We start from the raw sequence: 26756 nt of genomic DNA, 5'->3' as shown, positions 1-26756 counted from the left end.
GTAACATATAATGTCAGCACTCGATGTAACTAAACATACTTTTAACTAGTTGGCTAACAGATACCTCACAAATCATCTCATCTCATTATCTCTAGCCGCTTTATCCTGTTCTACAGGGTCGCAGGCAAGCTGGAGCCTATCCCAGCTGACTACGGGCGAAAGGCGGGGTACACCCTGGACAAGTCGCCAGGTCATCACAGGGCTGACACATAGACACAGACAACCATTCACACTCACATTCACACCTACGGTCAATTTAGAGTCACCAGTTAACCTAACCTGCATGTCTTTGAACTGTGGGGGAAACCGGAGCACCCGGAGGAAACCCACTCGGACATGGGGAGAACATGCAAACTCCGCACAGAAAGGCCCTCACCGGCCACGGGGCTCGAACCTGGACCTTCTTGCTGTGAGGCGACAGCGCTAACCACTACACCACCGTGCCGCCCACTCACAAATCATATCAAGCAAATTTAGTTGGTTATTGTTACAGGGTTATACAGTGGTGCTTGAAAGTTTGTGAACCCTTTATAATTTTCTATATTTCTGCATAAATATGACCTAAAACATCATCAGATTTTCACACAAGTCTTAAAAGTAGATAAAGAGAACACAATTAAACAAATGATGCAAAAAGATGATACTTGGTCATTTATTTATTGAGGAAAATGATCCAATATTACATATCTGTGAGTGGCAAAAGTATGTGAACCTTTGCTTTCAGTATCTGATGTGACTCCCTTGTATAGCAATAACTGCAACTAAACGTTTCCGGTAACTGTTGATCAGTCCTGCACACTGGCTTGGAGGAAATTTAGCCCATTTGTCCGTACAGATCAGCTTCAACTCTGGGATGTTGGTGCGTTTCCTCACATGAACTGCTCACTTCAGGTCCTTCCACAACATTTTGATCGGATTAAGGTAAGGACTTTGACTTGGCCATTCCAAAACATTAACTTTATTCTTCTTTAACCATTCTTTGATAGAACAATTTGTGTGCTTAGGGTCGTTGTCTTGCTGCATGACCCACCTTCTCTTGAGATTCAGTTCATGGACAGATGTCCTGACATATTCCTTTAGAATTTGCTGGTATAATTCAGAATTCATTGTTCCATCAATGATGGCAAGCCGTCCTGGCCCAGATGCAGCAAAACAGGCCCAAACCATGATACTACCACCACCATGTTTCACAGATGAGATAAGGTTCTTATGCTGGAATGCAGTGTTTTCCTTTCTCCAAACATAATGCTTCTCATTTAAACCAAAAAGTTCTATTTTGGTCTCATCCATCCACAAAACATTTTTCCAATAGACTTCTGGCTTGTCCATGTGATCTTTAGCAAACTGCAGATGAGCAGCAATGTTCTTTTTGGAGAGCAGTGGCTTTCTCCTTGCAACCCTGCCATGCACACCATTGTTGTTCAGTGTTCTGATGGTGGACTCATGAACATTAACATTAGCCAATGTGAGAGAGGCCTTCAGTTGCTTAGAAGTTACCCTGGGCTCCTTTGTGACCTCGGCGACTATTACATGCCTTGCTCTTGGAGTGATCTTTGTTGGTTGACCACTTCTGGGGAGGGTAACAATGGTCTTGAATTTCCTCCATTTGTACACAATCTGTCTGACTGTGGATTGGTGGAGTTCAAACTCTTTAAAGATGGTTTTGTAACCTTTTTCAGCCTGATGAGCATCAACACCTGATTGTCATCCCATTGATTGAAAACACCTGACTCTAATTTCACCAATAAATGACCAAGTATAATATTTTTGTCTCATTTGTTTAACTGGGTTCTCTTTATCTACTTTTAGGACTTGTGTGAAAATCTGATGATGTTTTAGGTCATATTTATGCAGAAATATAGACAATTCTAAAGGGTTCACATACTTTTAAGCACCACTGTAAGATAGTACAATGTTTTTCTCATTTACTTTTCAAAAATCTAAGTGACAAAAGCCCCCAAATTTTTATTTGTATATGAAGTCGCTTTTCAAAAGCTTTGCCCGCCTTTTTTTTTTTTTTAATTTCCATTGCTTGACGGGGCTGCCACACAGATTTATGGGTAATAGGCACCATCAAAGAAACATCGATGATGCCTTCAATTGGGGCAATTTGAAGGCATCTTAGAAGACAGGAAATGAGAGTTCACTGAGTTTTGAATAGTCGTTGATGACTCATGGTCTTGTTACACATGCTCTTGAGGCAGCATTTTCCCCATTTCAATTGCAGCCACAGTTTAGCTAGCAACATTTCTCTGTTTTAATTTAGTGTGTTTCAATAAACTTTGCTTAATGGTTTTATTTGATATGGACGAGTCAGTGTGAGCTACATTTTTCATCATCGTAAGTAGTAATTTATCTGCATATTTAATGTAGCTTGCCAATTTAATGCTAAATCAGACCAGCGATAATAACTTAATAGTTACAGTTTGTAACCTTTTGTCTATTTTTATTGTATTTTGTAAGCTGAAGTGCTGCTTGATGTCTTATAGCTGTGAATTTGTTTATGTCCTTTTTGGTTATTTGGATTTACGTGTCTGTGTGTCTGCATGAGCTACACAGTGTGCCTTTGTTACAGCCTGTGATGGTTAATTACTGCAAGTGAGAGGTCGCTTTCGCAGAGCCTCAGGGTGACACACTCAGCCTCAGAGCTGTCAGTCACAGGCCTGGCCTGCTCAGGAAGCGATCAGTAGGGATCAGAGGGCCAGCCCCTCCGGGGTCAAAAGTGACCATGTTCCGATGGTTGCGGTCGAACTCTTGATTCCTGAATGGCTTAGGGCAGCATGTTTTTCCAATATGGTATGGGTGGAAGTCTGATCTTAATCTGGGAGGATAGAAATCCAATTTCAAGGGAGGTTTTTTTGTCTCTCTCCACCCTCCTATGTTATATTAGGGGTGGAGTAGGGGAAGGACGAGGGAGCTGATGGTGGCACTGTCTGCCTGATATGAGCTTGCTTCAAAAGAACCTGTGCACTATTATGTTAAAATCCTCTCACATTTCTACTGATTACTCAGATTTAATGTGGAAATGCTGTGCTTTAATGAGGGACGATGTTTAACTTTATGTTGTGCTCTCGGAGCATAAGAATGTGGTGGAACAGAAGACAGCAGGGCACCTTATCTAACAGATGGGGATCAATCTTATCTTCCTGTCACTTATCAGACCTCAGGGTTTCATCTTGTCTGAGCTAATAGTTGAAATAGTAGTGTCTACAAGGTTTACCCATCTTAAGTGTGGATGCATGGCTATGCTTCGGATGTAATGTCTGCTATGTGCATCTGGAGACATGAAGAAGCTGCTCAGGATTTGGCAGCATGCAGTGGCCTTGAGTCCTCTGAGTCTGGGTTAGTCTTGTCTGGAGTTGTGTCTGAACCTGCAAAGTGAGATAAGTTACATGATCCAGGCTAACAAATGCATAATTTCAGTGATCGAATGGACTCAAGTGCCTTTTATGCACCACCCACATAATTATTTTAATGCAGTATGGACTGGAATGTTGATAGCTGTTCTTTTTCACTACTGCAGATTCTGAAAGGCAAATGAAGGTGCTAGGGGTCTGTCATTCCTCTGTAAGCATAACAGATACCACTTAAAAAAGGAATGAAAAATTTAAGGAAATAATTTGGGCTAAATAACCAGTGACATTTTGTAACTAAAGAAAGACTCAGTGCATACTGTAGAAGTAGTAAAAGATGGTAATAAATAGAAGGCAGTGCTGGACCTGCCCAGAGCCGTGCCAACTTTTGTCTGGGATGTTTCCAATAAGAGCTGGGCTTCTGCTCAGAATGGGACTAGACTCTAGGCATGAGGCAAAAGGCAAAAAAAAAAAAGTAAATATGCTTGTGGGGGACACAAGTAAGGGTTTACAAACCCCCAGTGTGTCCCTGTAAACAGAACATAAGTACTTTGATTTAACCCATCCTCTTCCCACAGTATGGAAGGAAGGATGAAAGGGGAGACAGCAGGAAGATTAAGAGCAGCTGGAGACCCCACACAGCAGAGAATCATGGGGGTCAGAGCTGGCAGCAATGCACTGCATTCTGGGAATATACACCGGCTTCAAGGATTAACAAAATGTCTACAGTTCAGATGCAAATAGACTTTTGGACAAAAAAAACTAGCTCATACATGTATTCCTAATTGGTCAGTTTGTTGAATTTTCTTTTTTAGCCCACATGTTTTCAGTCAGCCCAAACTTTCTTTGGTGCCTGAAGTTTGCTTTTTCAGCAATAGAAGTCCATCTTTTAGTAAATATCCATCTCAAACCACATCCAGCTGATTTGTGGTTGATCCAGTAAGGGATTTATTGTCATCTATAAACACAAATGAATCTTCTTCATCATATAACTCAGTACTGGAACATTATAGAAGCAGCCATCTTGGAAAACTAGAATTGCCTTTGTGTTTTTGGTATCATTTCACACTTTATTATGACATTTTGGTATCGCATCATCCTCAGGGCCGTGTCTCCCAGCATTTTCAGGGGCAATTGTATACAAAAACTGAAAGTAACATAAATGGTAATAAAGTTAAATTGTAACTTCATTCTCCATCAGCCATGTCTTCATGCTTGAGGGCTCTCCCAACAACTTACTTGGTATTGAGGTATTTCACCTGACGTCACAGGGTCACGTGACGCCCCGGTGTCCACCATTTTGGACGGCAAACTAGCTAATGTCAACAACAGTAGCTAGTATGTTACTGTAGCAATATTTACGTTCATTCATTTGGATGACTGTTAAAACCTTTCAGTCTCAAGTTTTTCCTTTACTGGATTTACTAGTTTACTGAGCTAGCGCGCGATGGCTCCCGGCTCGGCCGGAGAGCGCGCGATGGCTCCCGGCTCGGCCGGGGAGCGCGCGATGGCTCCCGGCTCGGCCGGGGAGCGCGCGATGGCTCCCGGCTCGGCCGGGGAGCGCGCGATGGCTCCCGGCTCGGCCGGGGAGCGCGCGATGGCTCCCGGCTCGGCCGAGCGCGCGATGGCTCCCGGCTCGGCCGAGCGCGCTAGCTCAGTAAACTAGTAAATCCAGTAAAGGAAAAACTTGAGACTGAAAGGTTTTAACAGTCATCCAAATGACTGAACGTAAACATTGCTACAGTAACATACCAGCTACGATGTTGTTGACATTAGCTAGTGCTAACAGCTAGTTGCTAATACACTGCTACAACTACACCGACCCTAATAATACAGTTCTTGGTCATTGCCTGGTAACAGCAAATTTATAACGGGCCATGTCTCAACAGACTAAGAAGTTATTTCAATGACATTTAATAACATTTTGTTTATCCTGAGGACCGAAAGTAAATGAAAATGTGAACAAACCTTAGCTGTAATCAGATGGCTACCACCGGCTCCAGGGACGACCCACTGATGTAGGCATGTTACCCAGCCTGACACAAAATATTAGTAGGCATCCAAACTCTTATACGCTTTCAGATCAATACCTGTGTATGGCGATGGGTTTTTAAAGACATAGGTATACAGATCATGTGGGCCGAAGTCAGGTAAAGACGAGGGCTTCGTGTACTTCCGTACGTCAGTGAACAATCCTGGTGGAAGCAAGTAAACGTCGTTCTCTAAGCCTGCTAACCTCAATTTTTGCAAATACCTCTCCCTCTGCTCGCCCTGTAAATGCCCTACATCACTGGATAGTGAAGGTGTTTTCTGCATCTCGCTCCTTTATCTTTTATGTTTTTTGTTTGTCGCCTTCCTCGCATTCAAACTGATTCGAGCCGTGCCGTCCAAAATGGCAGCATCACATGACTTGGTCACGTGAGTGAAATACCTCAATAGGTATAACTTCCTATCCATATTGCCTATACTGGGAGTCCATTAGCAGGAGAACGAAAATAAGTGTCTACAAGAAGAACATGATCACAAAGGCTGATTAAAAGTGCTATACTCATGACAGCTAAAGGTATAAAGCCATTTTATATGCCATTCATTTCATGTTAATATCATGCAACATTTAGTTTTAGAAAACAATCCAAGCAATTCATTTTGGAAATAAATGAATGAGCAGTTGTATGGCTTCTTTAATTATCCAACATTAAACTGCCAAATAAATAAATGCAGTGATCATGTGTGACACAATATTCTGGGTTTGTAAACAAAAAAAAAAAAAAAGCAGACCCATACCCTCCTATGTAAATTCAGTTGCTATCTAGACAGGTTTATCACAGAGAAAATGTGTAAAAGTGTTATTACAGACATCACTCAATGAAATGAATCCCATCTGAATAGGGCTTATGATCTTCATAAGTATCAGTCAAACTATTCATAGTATCAATCTAAAGATGAATATTCTGTGCTATTGACAATATAATCTAATGTTGTATTGAATTATCAGTTATATGAATACTCTATATGGAGAATGCTGTATTATGTTGTAGATTTTTACTTGTAAAGATGTCTAATGTACAGTGCCTTACAAAAGTATTCATACCCCTTGAACTTTTTCACATTTTTCCACCTTACAACCACAAATTTAAAAGTTTTTTTATTGAGATTTTATGTGATAGACCAACACAGAGTAGCACATAATTGTGAAGTGAAACGAAAATGATAAATGGTCTTCAAAATTTTAAACAAATGAAAATCTGAAAAATGTGGTAGAAACATATCTGTGAAGATACTCAGTCATCCAGGTACATAGTAATCTGTGGTTGGTAGAAGAGAGCAACTGGACTTGCTTGAAAAGTCTTGAAGACGTTTCGCCTCTCATCTGAAAGTTTGCCAGTTTTCTGGAAGTCCTCTCATACTCCCGCACCAGTCGGGAGTATGACTTGCTTTTCAAGCAAGTCCAGTTGCTCTCTTCTACCAACCACAGATTACTATGTACCTGGATGACTGAGTATCTTCACAGATATGTTTCTACGCACTTTGGGATGAGATCCCTTCGACTGGTGCGGGAGTATGAGAGGACTTCCAGAAAACTGGCAGACATCTTAGCCAGAGAGGATCGTTCATTTTTGTCAACCTGGAACGACCATCACTGAACAGAGGTGGGTGTCATCAGCCACCTACAATGCAGCCATCAGCATTCTGATTCGGATTCTATGATGATCCATGAGAGGATAAATACTTGATACTCCCTATTAGACAGACAGAACTGAGGATGCCTTTCGGATGAGAGGTGAAACGTCTTCAAGACTTTTCAAGCAAGTCCAGTTGCTCTCTTCTACCAACCACAGAAAAATGTGGTGTGCATTAGTATTCAGCCCCCTGTCCTCTGATACCTCTAAATACAATCCAGTGCAATCAATTGCCTTCAGAAGTCATCTAATTAGTTAATAGAGTCCTACTGTGTGTAATTTACTCTCAGCATAAATACACTTGTTCTGTGAAGGCCTCAGTAGTTTGTTAAAGAACACTGAAGAACAAACAGCATCATGAAGACCAAAGAACTCACCAGATAAGTCAGGGATAAAGTTCTGGAGAAGTTTAAAGCAGGGTTAGGTTATAAAAAAATATCCCAAGCTCTGAACATCTCAAGAAGCACTGTTCAATCCATCATTCAAAAATGGAAAAAGTATGGCACAACTGCAAACCTACCAAGACATGGCCATCCACCTAAACTGACAGAGCGAGCAAGGAGAGCACTGGTCAGAGAAGCAGCCAAGAGGCCCATGATCACTCTGGAGGAGCTGCAGAAATCCACAGCTCAGGTGGGAGAATCTGTGCACAGGACAACTATAAGTCGTACACTCCACAAATCTAACCTTTTTGGAAGAGTGGCAAGAAGAAAGCCATTGTTGAAAGACAGGCATAAGAAGCCATCTAGGGGACACAGCAAACATGTGGAAGAAGGTGCTTTGGTCAGATGAGACCAAATTTGAACTTTTTGGCCTAAATGCAAAGCACTATGTGTGGCGGAAAACTAACATTGCTCATCACCCTGCACACACCAACCCCACTGCGAAACATGGTGGTGGCAGCATCATGCTATGGGGATGCTTTTCTTCAGCAGGGACAGGGAAGCTGGTCAGAGTTGATGGGAAGATGGATGAAGCTAAATACAGGGCAATCCTGGAAGAAAACCTGTTGGAGGCTGCAAAAGACTTGAGACTGGGAAGGAGATTCACCTTCCAGCAAGACAATGACCCTAAACATACAGCCAGAGCTACAATGGAATGGTTTAGATCAAAGAATATTCATGTGTTAGAATGGCCCAGTCAAAGTCCAGACCTAAATCCCATTGAGCATCTGTGGCAAGACTTGAAAGTTGCTGTTCACAGACGCTCTCCATCCAATCCAGCTGAGCTTGAGCTATTTTGCAAAGAAGAATGGGCAAAAATTTCAGTGTCTGGATGTGCAAAGCTGGTAGAGACATACCACAAAAGACTTGCAGCTGTAATTGCAGCAAAAGGTGGCTCTACAAAGTATTGACGCAGGGGGGCTGAATACACCACATTTTTCAGATTTTTATTTGTTTAAAATTTTGAAGACCATTTATCATTTTTGTTTCACTTCACAATTATGTGCTACTCTGTGTTGGTCTATTACATAAAATCTCAATAAAAAACTTTTAAGTTCGCGGTTGTAAGGTGGAAAAATGTGAAAAATTTCAAGGGGTATGAATACTTTTGCAAGGCACTGTATGTACTTGTTAGCAGAGTGGCGCAGCAGAAGTGTGCTAGATCCATAACCCAGAGGTTGTTGGATCGAAACCATCCTCTGCTAAGCAGTTTCCAAAAAAAAAAAAAAATGGCGGCATGGTAGTGTAAGTGGTTAGCACGATCGCCTCACAGCAGGAAGGTTCTGGGTTTGAGCCCAGCAGCTGGTGGGGGCATTTCTGTGTGGAGTTTGCATGTTCTCCCTGTGTCTGCGTGGGTTTTCTCTGAGTGCTCTGGTTTCCCCCCACAGTGGACAAGTCAAAGACATGTGGTTAGGTTAATATGGGATGGCCTTGGACTGAGGTGCCCTTGAGTGAGGCATCTAACTCCCAACTGCTCCCTTGGTGCTGATAGCATGGCTGCCCACTGCTCTGGATATATACTGTATTTTCTGGACTATAGAGCGCACCTGTATATAAGCCGCATCCGCTCTATTTTTTAAAAAAAAATTTAAAAAAGATATACAAGCCGCACCGGGCTATAAGCCGCAGATATCTATGTTGAAAAATTAGATATTTACTGCATGTACAGAACGATTTTGTACTGTAAATGTACATGTATGTACCTGAACAGATTCTTTCCGAACAGTGCCTTTTAACACGGCAGCAACTTTGCTGATTAAAACGGAACAGAACCAAGAGAAAATAACCGGTATTTATTTACCTTCATTTCTCCTGTGTTTGAAACCACAAGTCACTTTAATCATCTTCGCTGGATTTGAAAATAATTACCAGTTAGTAATTTGTCGTGCGTGTTCTATCTGCTAAAGATCTGCTAATTTTTCTTTGCATTGATTTTTCGTCTATCTTATTTTTTATTCTACTTCTGGTTAGAGCGCCCCTAGCGGTGGAAGAAAAATCCACAGAATAGCCGCACCTTTGTATAAGCCGCATGGTTCAAAACCTAGGAAAAAAGTAGCGGTTTATAGTCCAGAAAATACGGTATGTGTGTGTGCTCATTGCTCACGTGCATGTGTGTTCACTGCTTCAGATGGGTTAAATACAGAGAGGAATTTCACAAGTGTGTGATGAATAAAGTTCTTCTTCTTGTAAAACTGAGATTCGTTAGTAAGCATATTGAAAACCAGATAGTGACTGGAAAGACATTGTAGATCTGACTCCAAAATCAGTGGCATTGACTGAATGGAGGTCATTTGTATCGTCAGTACTGATCTTTCTCAAACAGGTGTGGTGTTTATCAGCTGTCATCTGCAGCTGTCGGTGTTATTAGCACTCAGTAGGACTTTAAGTAGCAGGTGTTGATGTATGTAGTAGCCAATCAAGATTTAGAGGCAGGTGGAAAGATCATGTTCAGCGAATAGAGGTTAAAAAGGTCAGAGGCAGTGAAAATGTCCCACACATGGGTGTTTAAAAGCATTTTGTCCGTGTTAATTATGACCAAGACACAGTATTTGACTTCAAGCCAGTCAACATAAATTGTATGCATGTAAACAATTATTTTTAACTAACTGAATCAGTAGAGGTCTATTGGTTTGCAGGTAATTCTGTGTGATGTGTCACTGAATGGAGGCCTTTATTTGAATTTTTTTTTCATTTCTCATTACATAGTCACCTTTACTTCTTGTGTGATCTGTGAGAGAAACAGCATAGCTCTCTCTCCTTCCCCACGTTCCTGGAGCCTCATTTGCATTAACTCCTGACAGCAGGAGATTACATTACCTGCTGTACAAAGAGAGGCTGGGCAGTGAAGGAGCCTGTCTCCCTGCTCCTTTTTAAGCACTAATTGGCTTTCTGTTATGGAAAGGACAAATTGAGAAACATGACCAGGGCAGTTGATAAAGCATAGTAAAGAACAAAAAAAAATTTAAGGAAAAAAAAAGGCGCTGTCCATGTATATGGCTATGAAATGAAATGAATGCTGATTGCATTTCCCTCTGAGGCCTGTGTGCTCGCATAGGCATTTAAATGAGACCTGGAACATGTACAGAGCTTGTGACATCAGCAGCTCTGCTTAGGCAGGTAATGGCTTTGAGGAGACAGAGTTCTTGAGTATCAAAGTGCAGATCCAAGAGGTTTGTTTTCTATCACTTCATCATTTATGATACATCACAAGACATTAGCAAGGTAGAAAAGGGCCTTCTAGCTAAGGTCAGTATAGTTCTGGTAATGCAATTTATTTATTTATTTATTTATTATTATTTTTACTCTTTAGAAGTTGCTGATAACACTTTCACAACATTTATTTAAGCTTGAATAATTTTTTGAACCACTTGTGATATTAGCATCACATTTAGAAAAAAGTACAACACTGTAGCATCGCTTTTCATTGAGATGTGGTTTTCTGAACCTTAATTATGTAGCACTAACCTGGAAAAGGAGAGTGTGAATTTATAACTAATTCACGGTACTACTACCATAGTGCTTAAGAATTCATTCATTCACTTTTTCTCTTCAGTAAGTTATTCATTTTCAGTAAACATATTATCCCTCTATAGTTAACTAATGTAGATAGCTCAGTTGGTAACGTCACTGACTCTGATACAGGAGGTCATGAGTTCACAACCTGGTTGAGGGAACTCCAGTGATGGCCTGGAGGCAAGGCCCTTAACCCTTTGATGCAAAACATATGCACACCCCTTCTAACGCACAACATGGGTAAAAAATGACCCGCATTCATTTTCCAGGTTATTTCATGCTGACTGAGTTTTTCTTTGCTCTATCTTTTGAAATCAATTTATTTTATGATTGAATATTCCAAGTATTCTTTAAATATCTTGTTTTTAATTACCACAAATCATTAATGAAATTTTTTCTTTCCTACTTTATGAACAAAAATACTTTTTATATTACTACACATGGGTCATCCAAGTGTGATTTAAAATTAAATGTCTTAATACTATAATAATAATTTGTTTCAAGTCATTACTTTAGCAGTGAATGGGGCCAGTTATTTATTTATTAACTATGTAGTTAGCTAAGCCAACTACAATAAAATTAGCTAACTAAAGTAGAATATGTCAACAGCTCGGTAGCTAATAGTAATTACTTGTAACTTTCTGACAAGTAATCTACTCACTCTCAAGGTAACCTAAACATAATTTTTTTCTAAGGTAATGTTAGAACAATTGAAAAACATTACTTCCATGTATTAGATGGGCAAAGGGCGCTGTGCTGAGCTGTGAAATGTCTGACACAAGCACAATTCACAGTTCCCACCAAACGCTGGAGTAAATGCATGCGGGTCATTTCTGACCCATGTGTGTAAACTTGATGTAGAATTACAAAAGCTGTGCTTGTTCATAACTTAAGAAAGGAAAAATAAAAATGATGATTTGTGCTGAACAAAAACAAGATATTTACTGCATATTTGGAAAAGTAAATGACAAAATTAATTTATTTCAAAAGTATATCGTAGAAACACTCAGCCATACATGAAATAACCTGGAAAATGAATGCAGGTCGTTTTTGACCCGTGTTGTGCATTAGAAGGGTAGTGATACAAAAAGGGTTTTTATTCAAAAAGTAAGAAAGGAAAAAATAAAATAAGGATGTATGATGATCAAAAACAAGTTAATTGAGGAATACCTTGAATACTGAATGATGGAATTAATTTATTGCAAAGATATAGAAAATAAAAACTCAGCCGGGTCACTTTTGACCCATGTTTTGCATCAAAGGGTTAATGATACCTGCGTACCTCATCAATGAGAGCCAAAAAAGCAAGTCTATTGGCTTGGGTGTTGCCTGGTTTAACAAAGTCTGTGTCAGGTGTTGAGGAACCATGCATGTATATATATATATATATATATATATATATATATATATATATATATATATATATATATAAGGCATTGCCTAAAAGCGAAGCTCCCGATAAGTATAAAATGTGTTAGGAAATAATCCCACATGAATTTATAAAAAAGCTAATTAAAAATAAAAAATAAGCATTAGATAAAAACCCATCAATCTTAAATAAAGATCCTGTGGTCAAGTATTTATGAGATACAATGTCTTGCACTTATGATTGGGTACACTGTGGTGGTATACATACATCTTTCGTATGTATGTAAGTCGTACGGTCAGTCGCAAAAGCTATCAAAAGTCAGGTCAATGCATTATCATGTTCTCTTAAATATGGAGCTTCATTCTGCACATTTTGTGCGTGGAGAGCTCCGCTATCATATGACAGCTACCAATCAGGAAGGGTGAAGGCGAACACACACTGCCTCAAGGACACATGTAGCTAGCCAGCCAAGTCTTTTTGAACTGCTGCTCATGCTGCATACACAAGGCAGCGTAACACACTTGAAAGAACATGCTATCCATCCTCTTCCCATCCTCCCACCCAGACAATATGGACAAGTTTGCTGTCTTGGACTTTCAGCTATAGATAGGGTCGCATGGTGGTGCAGTGGTTAGCACTGTCGCCTCACAGCAAGAAGGTTCTGGGTTTGTGGTCAGCAGGGGCCTTTCTGTGTGGAGTTTGCATGTTCTCCCTGTGTCTGTGTGGATTTCCTCCGGGTGCTCCAGTTTCCCCCACAGTCCAAAGACATGCAGTTAGGTTAACTGGCGACTCTAAATTGTCCATAGGTGTGAATGTATGTGTGAATGGTTGTTTCCCAAGCCCGGAAATGGGAGGCTTGCAGCAGGAAGGGCATCCGGTGTAAAACTATGCTCCAGTTAATATGACATGTGGATCAGTATGGTCCACATGGCAGCGACCCCACACAAACGTGACAAGCTGGAAGAAGTGAGTGGGACTCCCAGCTATAGATAGCTTTGGCATCTCTGCAATTTGAACTGGCAATCTGCAGAGTGAATGTCTTTCTGTTGCACTATGCAGGAGCCAATCAAACATTTTTAACAAAGTCTTTTGTATCATCAGACTATTATTATCCACCAAAATTTCTGTCAGTCAATCAGAAAATCTTCCAAGCAAGATCAGGGCCCTGATTGTTGGACTGTAGCAGCTAGCTTACTGTTGTATACAGTGGTGCTTGAAAGTTTGTGAACCCTTTAGAATTGTCTATATTTCTGCATAAATATGACCGAAAACATCATCAGATTTTCACACAAGTCCTAAAAGTAGATCAAGAGAACCCAGTTAAACAAATGAGACAAAAATATTATACTTGGTCATTTATTTATTGAGGAAAATGATCCAATATTATATATCTGTGAGTAGCAAAAGTATGTGAACCTCTAGGATTAGCAGTTAATTTGAAGGTGAAATTAGAGTCAGGTGTTTTCAATCAATGGGATGACAGTCAGGTGTGAGTGGGCACCCTGTTTTATTTAAAGAACAGGGATCTATAAAAGTCTGATCTTCACAACACATGTCTGTGGAAGTGTATCATGGCACCAACAAAGGGGATTTCTGAGGACCTCAGAAAAAGCATTGTTGATGCTTATCAGGCTGGAAAAGGTTACAAAACCATCTCTAAAGAGTTTGGACTCCACCAATCCACAGCCAAACAGAATGTGCACAAATGGAGGAAATTCAAGACCATTGTTACCCTCCCCCAGGAGTGGTCGACCAACAAAGATCATTCCACGAGCAAGGTGTGTAATAGTCGGCGAGGTCACAAAGGACCCCCGGGTAACTTCTAACCAACTGAAGGCCTCTCTCACATTGGCTAATGTTAATGTTCATGAGTCCACCATCAGAAGAACACTGAACAACAATGGTGTACATGGCAGGGTTGCAAGGAGAAAGCCACTGCTCTCCAAAAAGAACATTGCTGCTCGTCTGCAGTTTGCTAAAGATCATGTGGGCAAGCCAGAAGGCTATTGGAAAAATGTTTTGTGGACAGATGAGACCAAAATACAACTTTTTGGTTTAAATGAGAAGCATTATGTTTGGAGAAAGGAAAACACTGCATTCCAGCATAAGAACCTTATCCCATCTGAGAAACATGGTGGTGGTAGTATCATGGTTTCGGCTTGTTTTGCTGCATCTGGGCCAGGACGGCTTGCCATCATTGATGGAACAATGAATTCTGAATTATACCAGCGAATTCTAATGGAAAATGTCAGGACATCTGTCCATGAACTGAATCTCAAGAGAAGATGGGTCATGCAACAAGACAATGACATGAAGCACACAAGTCGTTCTACCAATGAATGGTTAAAGAAGAATAAAGTTAATGTTTTGGAATGGCCAAGTCAAAGTCCTGACCTTAATCCAATGGAAATGTTGTGGAAGGACCTGAAGCGAGCAGTTCATGTGAGGAAACCCACCAGCATCCCAGAGTTGAAGCTGTTCTGTATGGAGGAATGGGCTAAAATTCCTCCAAGCTGGTGTGCAGGACTGATCAACAGTTACCGGAAACGTTTAGTTGCAGTTATTGCTGCACAAGGGGGTCACACCAGATACTGAAAGCAAAGGTTCACATACTTTTGCCACTCACAGATATGTAATACTGGATCATTTTCCTCAATAAATATATGACCAAGTATCATATTTTTGTCTCATTTGTTGAACTGGGTTCTCTTTATCTACTTTTAGGACTTGTGTGAAAATCTGATGATGTTTTAGGTCATATTTATATAGAAATATAGAAAATTCGAAAGGGTTCACAAACTTTCAAGCACCACTGTATCTGCAGAGTGTGAGCTGTACAATGGCATTTAGAAAGAGAGGTCAGGTGTTCCCCTTCAGAATAATGACTCCATCTAACAGAGTTCCTAAACTATGCTAAATTACAAGACAAAAGTAAGACATGATTTGTTTTCCAGACATATGCCTGTTAAGTAATGTTTCTGGAATACATTTGCAGTAATTATGATTTATTTTCATGGGATAAGTGATCTTTGTAAAAAATCACAGAGAGTGGCAAGTGTTCATGATGTATGCATGGTCATCACACAAAATAAATTCCATGTGCATTACATACACTTCATTTTAATACAAACTCTTGTTGGAAGGGGGAGTGGATGCAGCATAAATTGCTGTACCTGTACTCGGAACTCAATAACATCCTTAAAACCACTAGAATCATCACTTCTCAGACATTTCCTTTTAAACATCATCTATATTTTAAATTGTTCTATTGATAATAGAAAAGAGCATGCCCTTCCTAGAGTCTGTTTATATTGAACAAAAAATGTAAAAGCTCTTTTCCCACAAGGAAGCTTGGTCAATTTACACTGGATAAATATTAGCTGAGGTTTTTCTACTGCTTATATTATAGAAGGTAAAATATAACAATCTTTTCTGATATACATTCCATGAAAATTCCTGACATAATGGATTGACATTACTGACATGAAGGACTTGACTAAAATTCCAGAGATATTCCTGCAATAATTGCATTACCCTGCCTCCCCACTCATCCAAATTCAGCTTAACTAGCTAGCTAATTCAGAAAAAGAAAAATATGTGAATGAGCTTAAAGTGCATATCACGGGTAAATTCAGGAGCAAGATCAATGTAATTCTCCTATTTTATATTAAACTTTGGTCAAATATCTGTCACATATTGCATTTTGTGCAATTTTTTTACCTTGCGCAATACCAGAAAAATTCAGTTGAAATCAAGCCATTTGAGGTGAATTCGTCTGCCTCTGAAAAACCTTGGCATTTGGATTTCCCGGCAAACATTGATTTTCGTGACGTGACGTGACGTGACGTGCAGGACGCCTCCTTCTGAATCCTACGTCAGCGCTGGTTTGTTTATTAGAAAACAACCTGGTGGTTTTCTGCAAATGTCTTCAACGTTATCATGTAATTAACAGATATATCGTAGGAGGGTGTAGCAACACCAATCTTGATGGGATTAGTACTCATCGTTTTCCAAAAGACCGGACAATGAGAGAGAAATGGGAGCGCTTCGTGCAAGGCACCCCGAAAATTTGGCTACATGCTACAGACTACAGCATTATTTGCGGTGCTCACTTCACAAAGCCCAACGACTTTGAGAACTATTTGCAGTGGGAAATGGACTTCGCGAGGCAACTTGATCTGAAAAAAGACGCAGTTCCATCTGTCAGAATGCCCAAAGCAACGCCATATCCATCTGTGTCAGCGTCACCAAAGGAGCCAGCTGTGTTCATCTCCCCTGACAGAAGGCGATGTGCCGCATCCACTGAGGCCCTCGAAGCCGAGGTCCAAGCAGAGCCGAGAAAAAGACCAAGAAAATCGGCAATTCACAAGTTGACTGTTGCCAGGGTAAGAAATAATTCTGACATCTCATTATATTCTTCATCCAAAGGTGAAGTAACATTGCACTCAGGTGACAATTCCATATTTTAATGCAAAATCACTAGCTGCTAAACTTGGTCTACACAGGCTGTGCACTGAAACCATGCAAGCTCTCGCAGCCTGCTGGCGGTTCCGCAGGTGACATCACGAATCTGGCTCCAGACTCCCTTGGGATTTTTCCAGACGTGTTTTATTTTATTTTTTTCTGCTGTAGACAAATGGCCTTGTGCAAAATTATCCTTCTGGATGAGTGTGTAAAGGGACATACTTTCATATTAAAAAAAATGAAATTGGTCCAGGATATGCACTTTAAGTGTCAAAGTTTGGGAAGTGGTACGGGTGTTCAAAAGTGTGATCTGGATTTTCTGACATGGCATTTTAATAAAAGAAACATTTTAATATTTCTTATTAACATGCTTTAGTACAAGTACCCCTCTTCAAAAGATTGTTTTTATTTTTTAAGGATGGGATTTAGTTTTAACTAGAAGAATGAAAGCAAGGCAACTTTGCACCCTGCGTACATGTGACTTTTCTTGCTAAATTCCAATAGGCATTTGTCCAGATACACAACAGACTTCAAGGCACTTTATTAATTGATAAACAATTTAATTGTCCATGTTACTTATTCAAATAAGTTTGTCCTGTTTGTTCTTATTGATTCTATGACAAAAATAATCTTCACCTCTGTTTTTATTTTTCTTTCACATACTATTTTCATCACATTATGATCTGATGATATGACTGAGTTAGAGAAGCCCAGGTGGCCACTTTTTAGCCTGGGTTTTGTTGGGTTAAATATTTTACAGTAAACAGAAGTGCTCTGACCTCACATGTGGTGTGAATTAAGCGAGTCTAGTCGTAAACATTTTAATTGTTTCCACAGCCTCTACAGTCGCTGAGAATGGGAGAAAAACCTGCCTGAGGCTGAAAGTTTTCGTCAGACCAGCAAGTAAGTTTTATGAGCTCCTAGTGGGGTTCATTTCGCATTGTTTCATCTGTGTATAGTTTATAAGAGGTAAGAGTGATGACATGGTAACATCATGATGGCTGTCCTAATAGCAGCCTGTTTTATGTTCCTCTCACAGACAACTGCGTGAAAATTGTCAGCGTTCATGACAGGGTCTTTGATGTCAATGACAGTAACTCACTAGAGCCGAGAGGTTCGTATGTTCAGCTAATTTCCCTTTGGATGTTTTTCTGATCCATCTTCCCAAATCTTCATTTAAAAAAATTCCCATCTCCTTTTAGATGATACGAGCCACGAATCAGCCGAGCCATCCCGAGGGGACGTTAATTCTGCTGGACGTGTATGTATGACTGGCCTCCCGCTAGCCTCAGTCCTGATCATCCTCATCTCTCACATATCATTATAGCGGCCTGTGTGTGTGTGGGGGGGTGCAGTAACAGATCCTAATCTTAACACAGAGGAGGACTCTTAAAAGAGCACTTTTTAAAAAAAAAGTAGACATCAGTGGTCCTCATTATCTCCACTGAGATTCAGAACTTGTTCCTGTAACAGGAAGACGCCAGAACTCAGTCGATGAGAGTGGGATCTTCTCATCCAGGATGCATTACAGGATGGCTCTTGGTGGATATTGGTAGACTCCCAGATACATGTATATGCATACACACAGCTTCTTTCATCAAGCAATGACTTACCTTAAAACGGAAGGTGGAAAAGACATATATACTTTTTTGTTTGTTTGTTTGTTTGTTTGTTTGTTTGTTTTTTGGACATTATTTCTGTAAAAGGAATGGCGGACTCTCATCAACATGTCTACGAGCAAGGTAGCTGATCTCTGGAAACATAGGAACATTTTGGACACAACTGTGTACAGAACTGATGGAGAACTGGTTTCAGATAACTGGTTTCTTCTATCAAAAAAAGAATGAGAATTTTTAATGGGGTGAGCCTTTACCTGAGGACTTTGTTATTTTTAAGGAGTTTTCTTATATAAGCAGAAATAAGCACTCGTCTGTTTTGTACATTGTGTACAGACTAAAAAGCAGAATACAAAGTGGAGTCTGTATTCTTGAAGTGAATAAGTGCTCAAGTGTAGTAGCAACAGTGTTTTTTTGTTTGTTTGTTTTTTAATAGGTTTTGGAGCCTCACTGATTAATTGTGTAAGTGAATATACTTATTTGTTTGACAAAAAGCATTCTCCCCTGTTTATTACTCATTCTTTCACACACTGCCACTGCAGCTAATAGTAAAGGATTCACCATGTGTTCACACTAGCAATCGACAAGTCTCTGGTGTCAGTGTGGAAGTGGCCTGTCTAGCTTTTTTAAATGAAAACATAACACTTGTTATAGGAAAATAATTAATGATGGGGTGGAGTGGTGTGGCCCAACACAAAGGCTTTACTGTTACTAACCCAAAGTTGATCACTTTCCCTTTAACAGCATGTGTTTTAATTCTCTTAGAAATTTATTTTGTGGGACAGCGGCAAAGCTAGTTCCTGTTACCACTTATGTTACAGCAGCTAGAAACGGTCATTCCCTTACCAGTCTCTTTGAAGTAAATAAGATTTTGTTAATGCAGCTTGTCATGTTCCTGAGAAACCACAAAGCATAAACTCTTTTGTCCTGAAGACTTTCCTGTGTCAGAAACCTTAAAGGTACACCTTTACATGGTACTGTTACAAAGTGCTAGAGACTTCATTCCATATATGTCAAATAAACATCTAGTTGTAGAAAGCTTAACCATATCAGCGAGTACATGTTTTGTTTTGTTTTGTTTTGTTTTTCACTTCACCTGATTATGTGGCGTGTCCACCATGCAAGTCCCTCTGAATGAGCTGTTACAGTAGAAATGCTAGCATATTAGAACAATTGCATTAATATAAACATGCAATTTGCAGCTGAACTACTGTCAGTGCTGCTGTATGAAAATTAACATCTCTGACCAATTTGAACCAAGAATTCAACAGTACTGTAGTATAAGCTCTGATAAGAAATGGTACTAGTCAAAATGTTTACAGGCTACTGTATATTTTATACACATAACTTCTGTTTAAATTGCAGTACAATTTTGCCAAACTCTGTTGAATTGAAAGGAATTTAAGTTGCGAACTTGGAGAGATAGATGAATGAGATATTGGTCATCGCTTCCAAATGATTGGTCCAAGGAATTTACTGAATGCAATCACTTGCCTTATATATGAAATCACACCATATTCACCATACAGTGCATTATTTTGGAACATTTTGCCATTCTTTAACCATGTCTCAAAGCATAGCTAAGTGTACTCAGCATACATGAAATTGCTTAGTGTCTTAATGATGTATTTTAGCTGGTAATGCCATAATGCATTGTGCTGTTTGCACAGGAAAGGTTGCAGCACATAATTTCAAACACAAGATTGGACTTGTTGCTAATTTGCATAAAATTGAGAGAGTCACAAGTCAGGGTGAGGGTTTTTTTGTTGTTGTTTTGGTTTTTTTTATTTTTTTTCCGATGACTGGAATCACAGCTTTATGTAATAAAATTGCACAGGAAATAAAGATTGCTTGCTAGTGTGAACACAAGGCAATGAGGTACATTAAAAAAAAAAAACCTGATTTTGTAACCATAATTTTAAGTTATATTTTAGTATTTAGACATCTTTTTCAGGCAGTTTGAACTGGGTCCATTTTAAGGCCAGCACGACATTTACTAATTGATTGATTTACAGTTTGATTTGGCAACTTAATGTCATTCTAAAGCCTATGATGGGAATATCATGAACATGTCAATGCTAATGTGCTATCATTATCACCTACTGCAAACGAAACAATAAAACGTAACACAATACAGATCCATGCACAGTTTGAAGCATCAGGGAAATTTGTAATGTCTCGAGTAAGTACACATTCATCATTGTTACACATCTTAAAGATATATAAAAAAAAAAAGATTTCTTTTAACACCTCCAAGTTTCACTTTCAGCTTCTTCAGACATAAAAATGATATGTGCATGGTGAGGTGATGATGACAGAGCAGTGCACTGTAGCTAGCCCTGGTGGCAGCTGGAGGCCTGGTGTGATTTAATAGACTATTTGAAGTCATCCAGGGTGACAGGAATGCGGGCCACATACTGTGGCCTCGTGTGGGTCATTTCTGGAATTAAAAATTGACTGGCGCGTCAGACCATACCCGTGTCCAGTTCAGTGGTAGGCTAGCGTTAGTGATATTAACTTGAACAACTGGGAGAGGGGACAAGAGACTTTGCTGCAATCAATAGTAATGGGCTTTATAGATTGAATAAAATGGTAAATATTTGTCTCAGTCTCTGTGCTGGTACAGATTTCCTGCACAATACAGTTATAGTGAGAAAGACAAAAGAGTCATGTAGGTTTTAAAAATTCTTCTGAAGGTGGAAAGATTAAGTAGTGCATTTGTTATTGTACAAGGAACACTTCAAACAAAAATTAAATATATGCAATTTTAACCTTACCACAAATCATCCAAGACACATTTGGTGTTTAACTTTGCTGTTTTTAAACTTTGCAATTTTAAAGCTATAAGGCTAATGTGACTAACAAGTACATGAATTTTATAGCAAATCACTTTATCCTTGCCTTAAACCACAGTCACATTTGAAATTTGCAGTTTTACAAAATAGTCAGAACTGGAATGCTGGAATTTTGATGCAACTTTTTACAGAGTAATTAATAGTTAACTAATAGTTATTAATTAATGTTATTAATTAGTAGTTTGTGGTAATAAATGAGTTAATAACATCTCATTCATTTCGCCTTCAAAAAAAAGCTATTTTATCCAATTATATATTGAGATAGAGTAACAGAACAACTCAACGAAACTGAAAATGAAAGACGAAAACTTCATAAGGGAAAAAATTGTGTAAATTTCATTTTTGGTTCATGTTCCTTTACAGATTTGTCGATTGGGGATTTATGCACTGCACTGTTATTAAAAAAAAAAAACACCTATCTTTTTTTTTTATTAACATAGGAGCAAATGGATCCTAATTTTATGGATACTGTGTATCTGTAGGTTGTCTACATGATATATGATATAAAGTGATATGAGTGAGACATTTAAAATACAAAACAGATGCTAAATTACAGTGTTCTTGTTCATTTCTTTTAAATGTGTCACAAATGATTTTCCTGTGCATGATTTTAGTGGTCTGCTAGAACTAGGATCAACAAAAAAGTAATACAAGTGGGTGGTTTTGACTTTCATGCAGTCAGATATGAAGCTTTCAGAATAAAGGACACAGAAAGGCCATGCTCTTTAAAACGAGCAGATATATAGAGTGCTTGTTCAGTGATGCGTGACAAATTTACCATATTCATTCATTTTCTATTACAGCTTTACCCTGGTCATGGTTAATTAAATGACTAATTTGTTAATATTTTGGGAAATATTGTCAACTATGTTTGTTAAATGATATTGCGCAAACCAAAATAGTCACCATGAAGTCAATACGTTTTGACATTATCCCCTTAAACTTGCTAATCTCCCAGCCCTGGCTCTGGAGAATCCCCTGTCATGCATTTAAGTGTTTTCCCTGCTCTAACACACTTAGTTCAACTCAGGGGCTCAAGAAGAGGGTGTGTAAAAGCAGGAAAAAAAAACACAGAAATGCACAGGACAGGGCATCCAGAACCAGGTTGAGTTAAGCTAAAAGGAAATGCAAATGCATGCAGTTAGGAGAGTAAGGAATGTAAGACTGGACCACTAAAGTGGTTTAAGGGGTTAACCATGAATTATCCTTATCAAATAAAAAATGCAATGAAGAAGCAACTCCAAAACATGTGGAAAGTCCTTTCATCTGCAAAATTTCAAAATCTCACTGTCATATAACATGACTGGTACAATCATTTGTTCAGTGTTGACTGTAACTGGAAGCCTTATCACTTCATTTCTGTATAAAGGAAGTGCTTGTTAAAGGGGTAAAGAAATGACAGTGGAATGATGATGGTCTTTGTTTGTTTTAACTTTAGCAAAGCATGAGTCGTTGCACCCATTGTTTTGAATTGTTGCATTTCCCTTTAGCACTGTGAAACAATCACATAGTTTTCACTCACCTGTTTTAGACATGGATCATCATGGAGAAGTCTGGCTCAGTCCCTCCACATGCCCCTGTGTTGGTCATCTTCACCTAATGCTTGAGATCTTCTATGTTAAGTTACACACATTTTTATATCCTCTAATGCCATTCTTTGTAAATACACTTGTCAGAGCAGCTAAAACTAATTAGAAAAAAATATTAAAATAAATCTGCCATTGTTGTAAAAATTGTCTGTTGTTCTGCCTCTCAATTGCAAACCACACATTCATAAAAAAGTGTCATCTAAGGCTCGATTTTTTTTTTTTAATTTGTCTTTCAATGATTCAATTTAAGAACCATACAACATAAGGTTTATATGTAGTGAAAAGGTTTAAAAGTATTTAGGAAACAGAAACTGCTAACCACCCAAAGAACTTTGAAGGAACCCAGATTCTCACAAACAAGGCTGGATTTGAAGGGATTCGTCAGGGGTGGGTTTAGGGGTAATGCAGCAGAGGTTCTGTTAACACTCCAAGTTGATTATTTTCTATTAGTATAAATATGTAGGTGATTATAGAAAATTGTGTGTGCTGAGTGGTCGAGAAATTCGGACTATTTCTCAAAAATCACAACAAGCGACTTGGCAAAATGGCTGCCAATCGCTTTGTCACTGTAAGTAAGGAAGAATTACAAATTATAAAGAAAAATGCTGTTCCTAAAAGCACTAAAGATGCTACAAAGTTTAGTCTAAAACTATTCAAAGGTAAGGTGGAATTGTCATTTATTTTATCTATTTCAAAACAAAGTATTTTATGTGACTTGGCATAGATAAGTGACACAACTCTGTGCCATGCCTTTATTACATTTACATGCTGCTTTTAAACGTTGAAATAAGTTTTTTAATACGAATTTTTTAAAATAATCACCTGTGTATTTATACTAAAACAGTTATCCGCCTCAGGCTCCGTGAATATCGGTGAATATCCAATATTCACGTAGCCTGAGGCGGATAACTGTTTTAATATAAATACGCAGGTGATTATTTAAAAAAATCCGTATTAAAAAACTTATTTCAACGTTTAAACGCAGCATGTAAATGTAATAAAGGCACGGCACAGAGTTGTGTCACTTATCTATGCCAAGTCACATAAAATACTTTGTATTCCTTGACTTGGAAAACCTTGACTTCGTCTTGATTGTTATTCACTGATATTCACTTCGCCTTCGGCGAATAATTGTTAAATAACAGCATGTCCCAAAGTGTTTTATTCCTCTTATACCACAGTGATTTGGCAATGTTTCAAATTGTTTATTTATTAAAGAATGACACATCATGCTTTTTGTGTTTATATTTAATTGTTAATAATAATAATAATAAAATAATAATAATAATAATAATCTGCACCTCATTATTTTACTGAGAAAACACAATGGATAAACTCCTCTGTCCTGACTGTGAAGATTCTCAATCATCCAGGTCATAGTAAACTGTGGGTGGTAGAAAAAGGGCAACTGGACTTGCTTGAAGATTCTTGAAAACGTTTCACCTCTCGTCCAAAAGGCTTCCTCAGTTCTGAGGATAAATATCTGATACTCCCTATTAGTCAGACAGAACTGAGGAAGCCTTTTGGACGAGAGGTGAAACGTTTTCAAGAATCTTCAAGCAAGTCCAGTTGCCCTTTTTCTACCACCCACAGTCCTCTGTTCTGAAAACTTTCCTGTGTTGGAAAGCTTATAGTTGCAGCTTTACCTCTGACTGTTACAAAGGTAATTATTTTTTTCTTTACAGAAATCTTCAAATATCAATTATTAATTTATATGGCATGTCCTCAATGCAATCCTGTGAACTAGCTTTTACTATACAACAAATTAGAAGGAGCACATCAATATAAAACTGTAATTTGCAGCTGCATTACTGTCAGATCTGCTGTTACAGAAAATTAATCAACACCTTCTGACTAATCAGAATCCAGAATTCAGCAGTCTCCTTTTAATTGATTATGCAGTGGAACATTTAATAGAGCAGAATGCTCCAGTTTCACATTTTTTGAAATGGTATATAGCTAGAAAAATATCAATGGACTTGACTAACATAGAAATCAGGTAACCAGTTTTTTTTTTTTTTTTTGTTTGTTTGTTTGTTTGTTTTAATGCAAGATGTCTTCAGTTAAGAAACAGTAAATGTCAATTTATGTTACTGGGAGACTGGCTTAAGTTATATTGAACCTACTTTTAACCTGTGACCTTTTAATGAAAGGCTTAGCTGTTATGTTTAGTCAGGGAGCTAATTTCAGGGCCTCAAACATTTAGACAGATGCCTGAAATGATGAAGCTATTGAGATCCACTGCATGGAAATGAAGTCAATTAGCAGGGTTTAAATTAACAAATTCATGTAAATAATCACACTATGTCATTTCTTGGCATCTGCTAGGTGCTTTTTTTTTGAAGGTCACTATAATATGCAAGAAGAAAGTGTATGGTGAGCACAGTGATTGAACATGGGCTGTTAATCTCCAGCTCATTCCTCACACCACAGTAGGAGAGGTTTTATGAAGGCTCAGGTCATGGATTATCCTGGTCAAACCAGATGCCATGCCACACATCCAGATTAGATTCAAGTGAAGGTTTTCATCTGCATTCTTAATGGCAGGGCCGAAGTGGATGTGGATGTGACACATCCTTTCTCTATTGCGCTGTGATAAGCCTCCACTGTCAAGATCCTCACTTCATTTGAAATTCACATCACACATCAAGTGAAGGCTGTGTGTGTGGGAGCGGTGTGTGTTTCTCTGCAATTACTGCTGTGTTATGATGAAAGGTGTCAGGAGTGTAAAGCGGAGAGATGCAGGTTTGAGTGACATCAGTTGGTGATACATCTGAACGGCACACACATGCAGTTTCCCTTCATTCATTTACTAAGCTTAGTAATTGTGTCATTATGTCATAATTCATATCTTCAAATTACTGGGATTTGTTTTAAGTAAGTGAGAGGGGAAGCTAATTAACCCAGCACTGACACATAATTGGGTTATTACAATGCGATGTGGTGCACTCAGTGGTCAACAATAATGTCAGCAAGGGGAAGACGGGTCAAGTGCATAGACTCATTTAAAAAGAGATCTACTGTATCTGTAGCACTTTTATGGATCTATGTCTGGAGAATTTTAAATTCTGTGAACTGCTGTCCCACTGACCTCAGCATCATGTAGTACAGAGCTATTACCATTCCCCCCCCCACCAAGTACTGTTACACATTTTTTGTTATTCACTGATACCAGTACTGATATGTGGCTGGCCTGGCCTTTCTTTGTGGAGTTTGCATGTTTTCCCTTTGCCTGTGTGGATTTCCTCTGGGTGCTCCGTTTTCCTCCCACAATCCAAAGACATGTAGGTTAGGTCAACTGGCTTCTCTAAATTGCACTTAGGTATGTATTTGAGTGTAAATGGTTTTTCATTGTGTTAGCCCTTTGCTAGGTTGGTGACCTGCCCAGAGTGTACCCTGCTTCTTGCCCAAAGTCAGCTAGGATTGGCTCCAGCTTCCTTCATGACCCTGATGGATAAGTGGTATAGATACTGGATGGATGGATGGATGGATGGATGGGTACTGTTTTCATCAACTCTCTTTGCATATTCAGAGCTGATCTGAGAGGCAACTCATCCAGTTTTATGTGACTGTTCATGTCCTTTCAGCTTTAACACTGAGGAAATGTGCATGCCACTTTTCTGGTGCTCTTTGAACCTTTCAGTAACTTTTTGCAGTTGCCAAATCCAGTCATTTGAAATGTGCCTGTTTGGCTGTCTTAGCTTCTAAATGTATGACAGGGAAAACAAAAAGTCTAATCAGCTGCTGGACTGTCTTCAAACCAATTGTAAATTTCATACCATTACATTACAGGCATTTAGCAGACACTCTTATCCAGAGTGATGTACAACATACCCAGAGCAGCTTGGGTAGCAGTTGGGGGTTAGATGCCTTG

The 26756-nt window shown here is 39.0% G+C and overlaps 1 protein-coding gene across 5 annotated transcripts in view; it reads left to right on the top strand.

The window, feature by feature from the left end:
- efna5a (ephrin-A5a) overlaps positions 1 to 23037 on the top strand; it is a 147757-nt gene extending 124720 nt beyond the window's left edge. The window contains exons 3-8 of one of the 5 annotated variants that reach the window (XR_009655747.1): positions 17660 to 17725; positions 17862 to 17936; positions 18025 to 18083; positions 18296 to 18683; positions 18875 to 18900; positions 22825 to 22861. Coding sequence is in view for 3 of the 5 variants with exons in the window: in XM_060935934.1 (XP_060791917.1) it covers positions 17660 to 17725; positions 17862 to 17936; positions 18025 to 18083; positions 18296 to 18430 (335 nt within the window). In the remaining 2 variants the exon portion in view is untranslated. Of the gene's footprint in view, positions 1 to 17659; positions 17726 to 17861; positions 17937 to 18024; positions 18084 to 18295; positions 18933 to 22824 lie in introns of those variants that run through there. The other 4 variants (XR_009655746.1, XM_060935936.1, XM_060935935.1 and 1 more) reach the window with 4 other exon arrangements.
- The last annotated feature ends 3719 nt before the right edge of the window (positions 23038 to 26756 follow it).

Source organism: Neoarius graeffei, chromosome 12, assembly GCF_027579695.1.
Source record: "Neoarius graeffei isolate fNeoGra1 chromosome 12, fNeoGra1.pri, whole genome shotgun sequence".
Taxonomy (NCBI): domain Eukaryota; kingdom Metazoa; phylum Chordata; class Actinopteri; order Siluriformes; family Ariidae; genus Neoarius; species Neoarius graeffei.
Note: the sequence above shows the minus strand (reverse complement) of the source record. Positions and strands in the feature narration are given on the sequence as shown.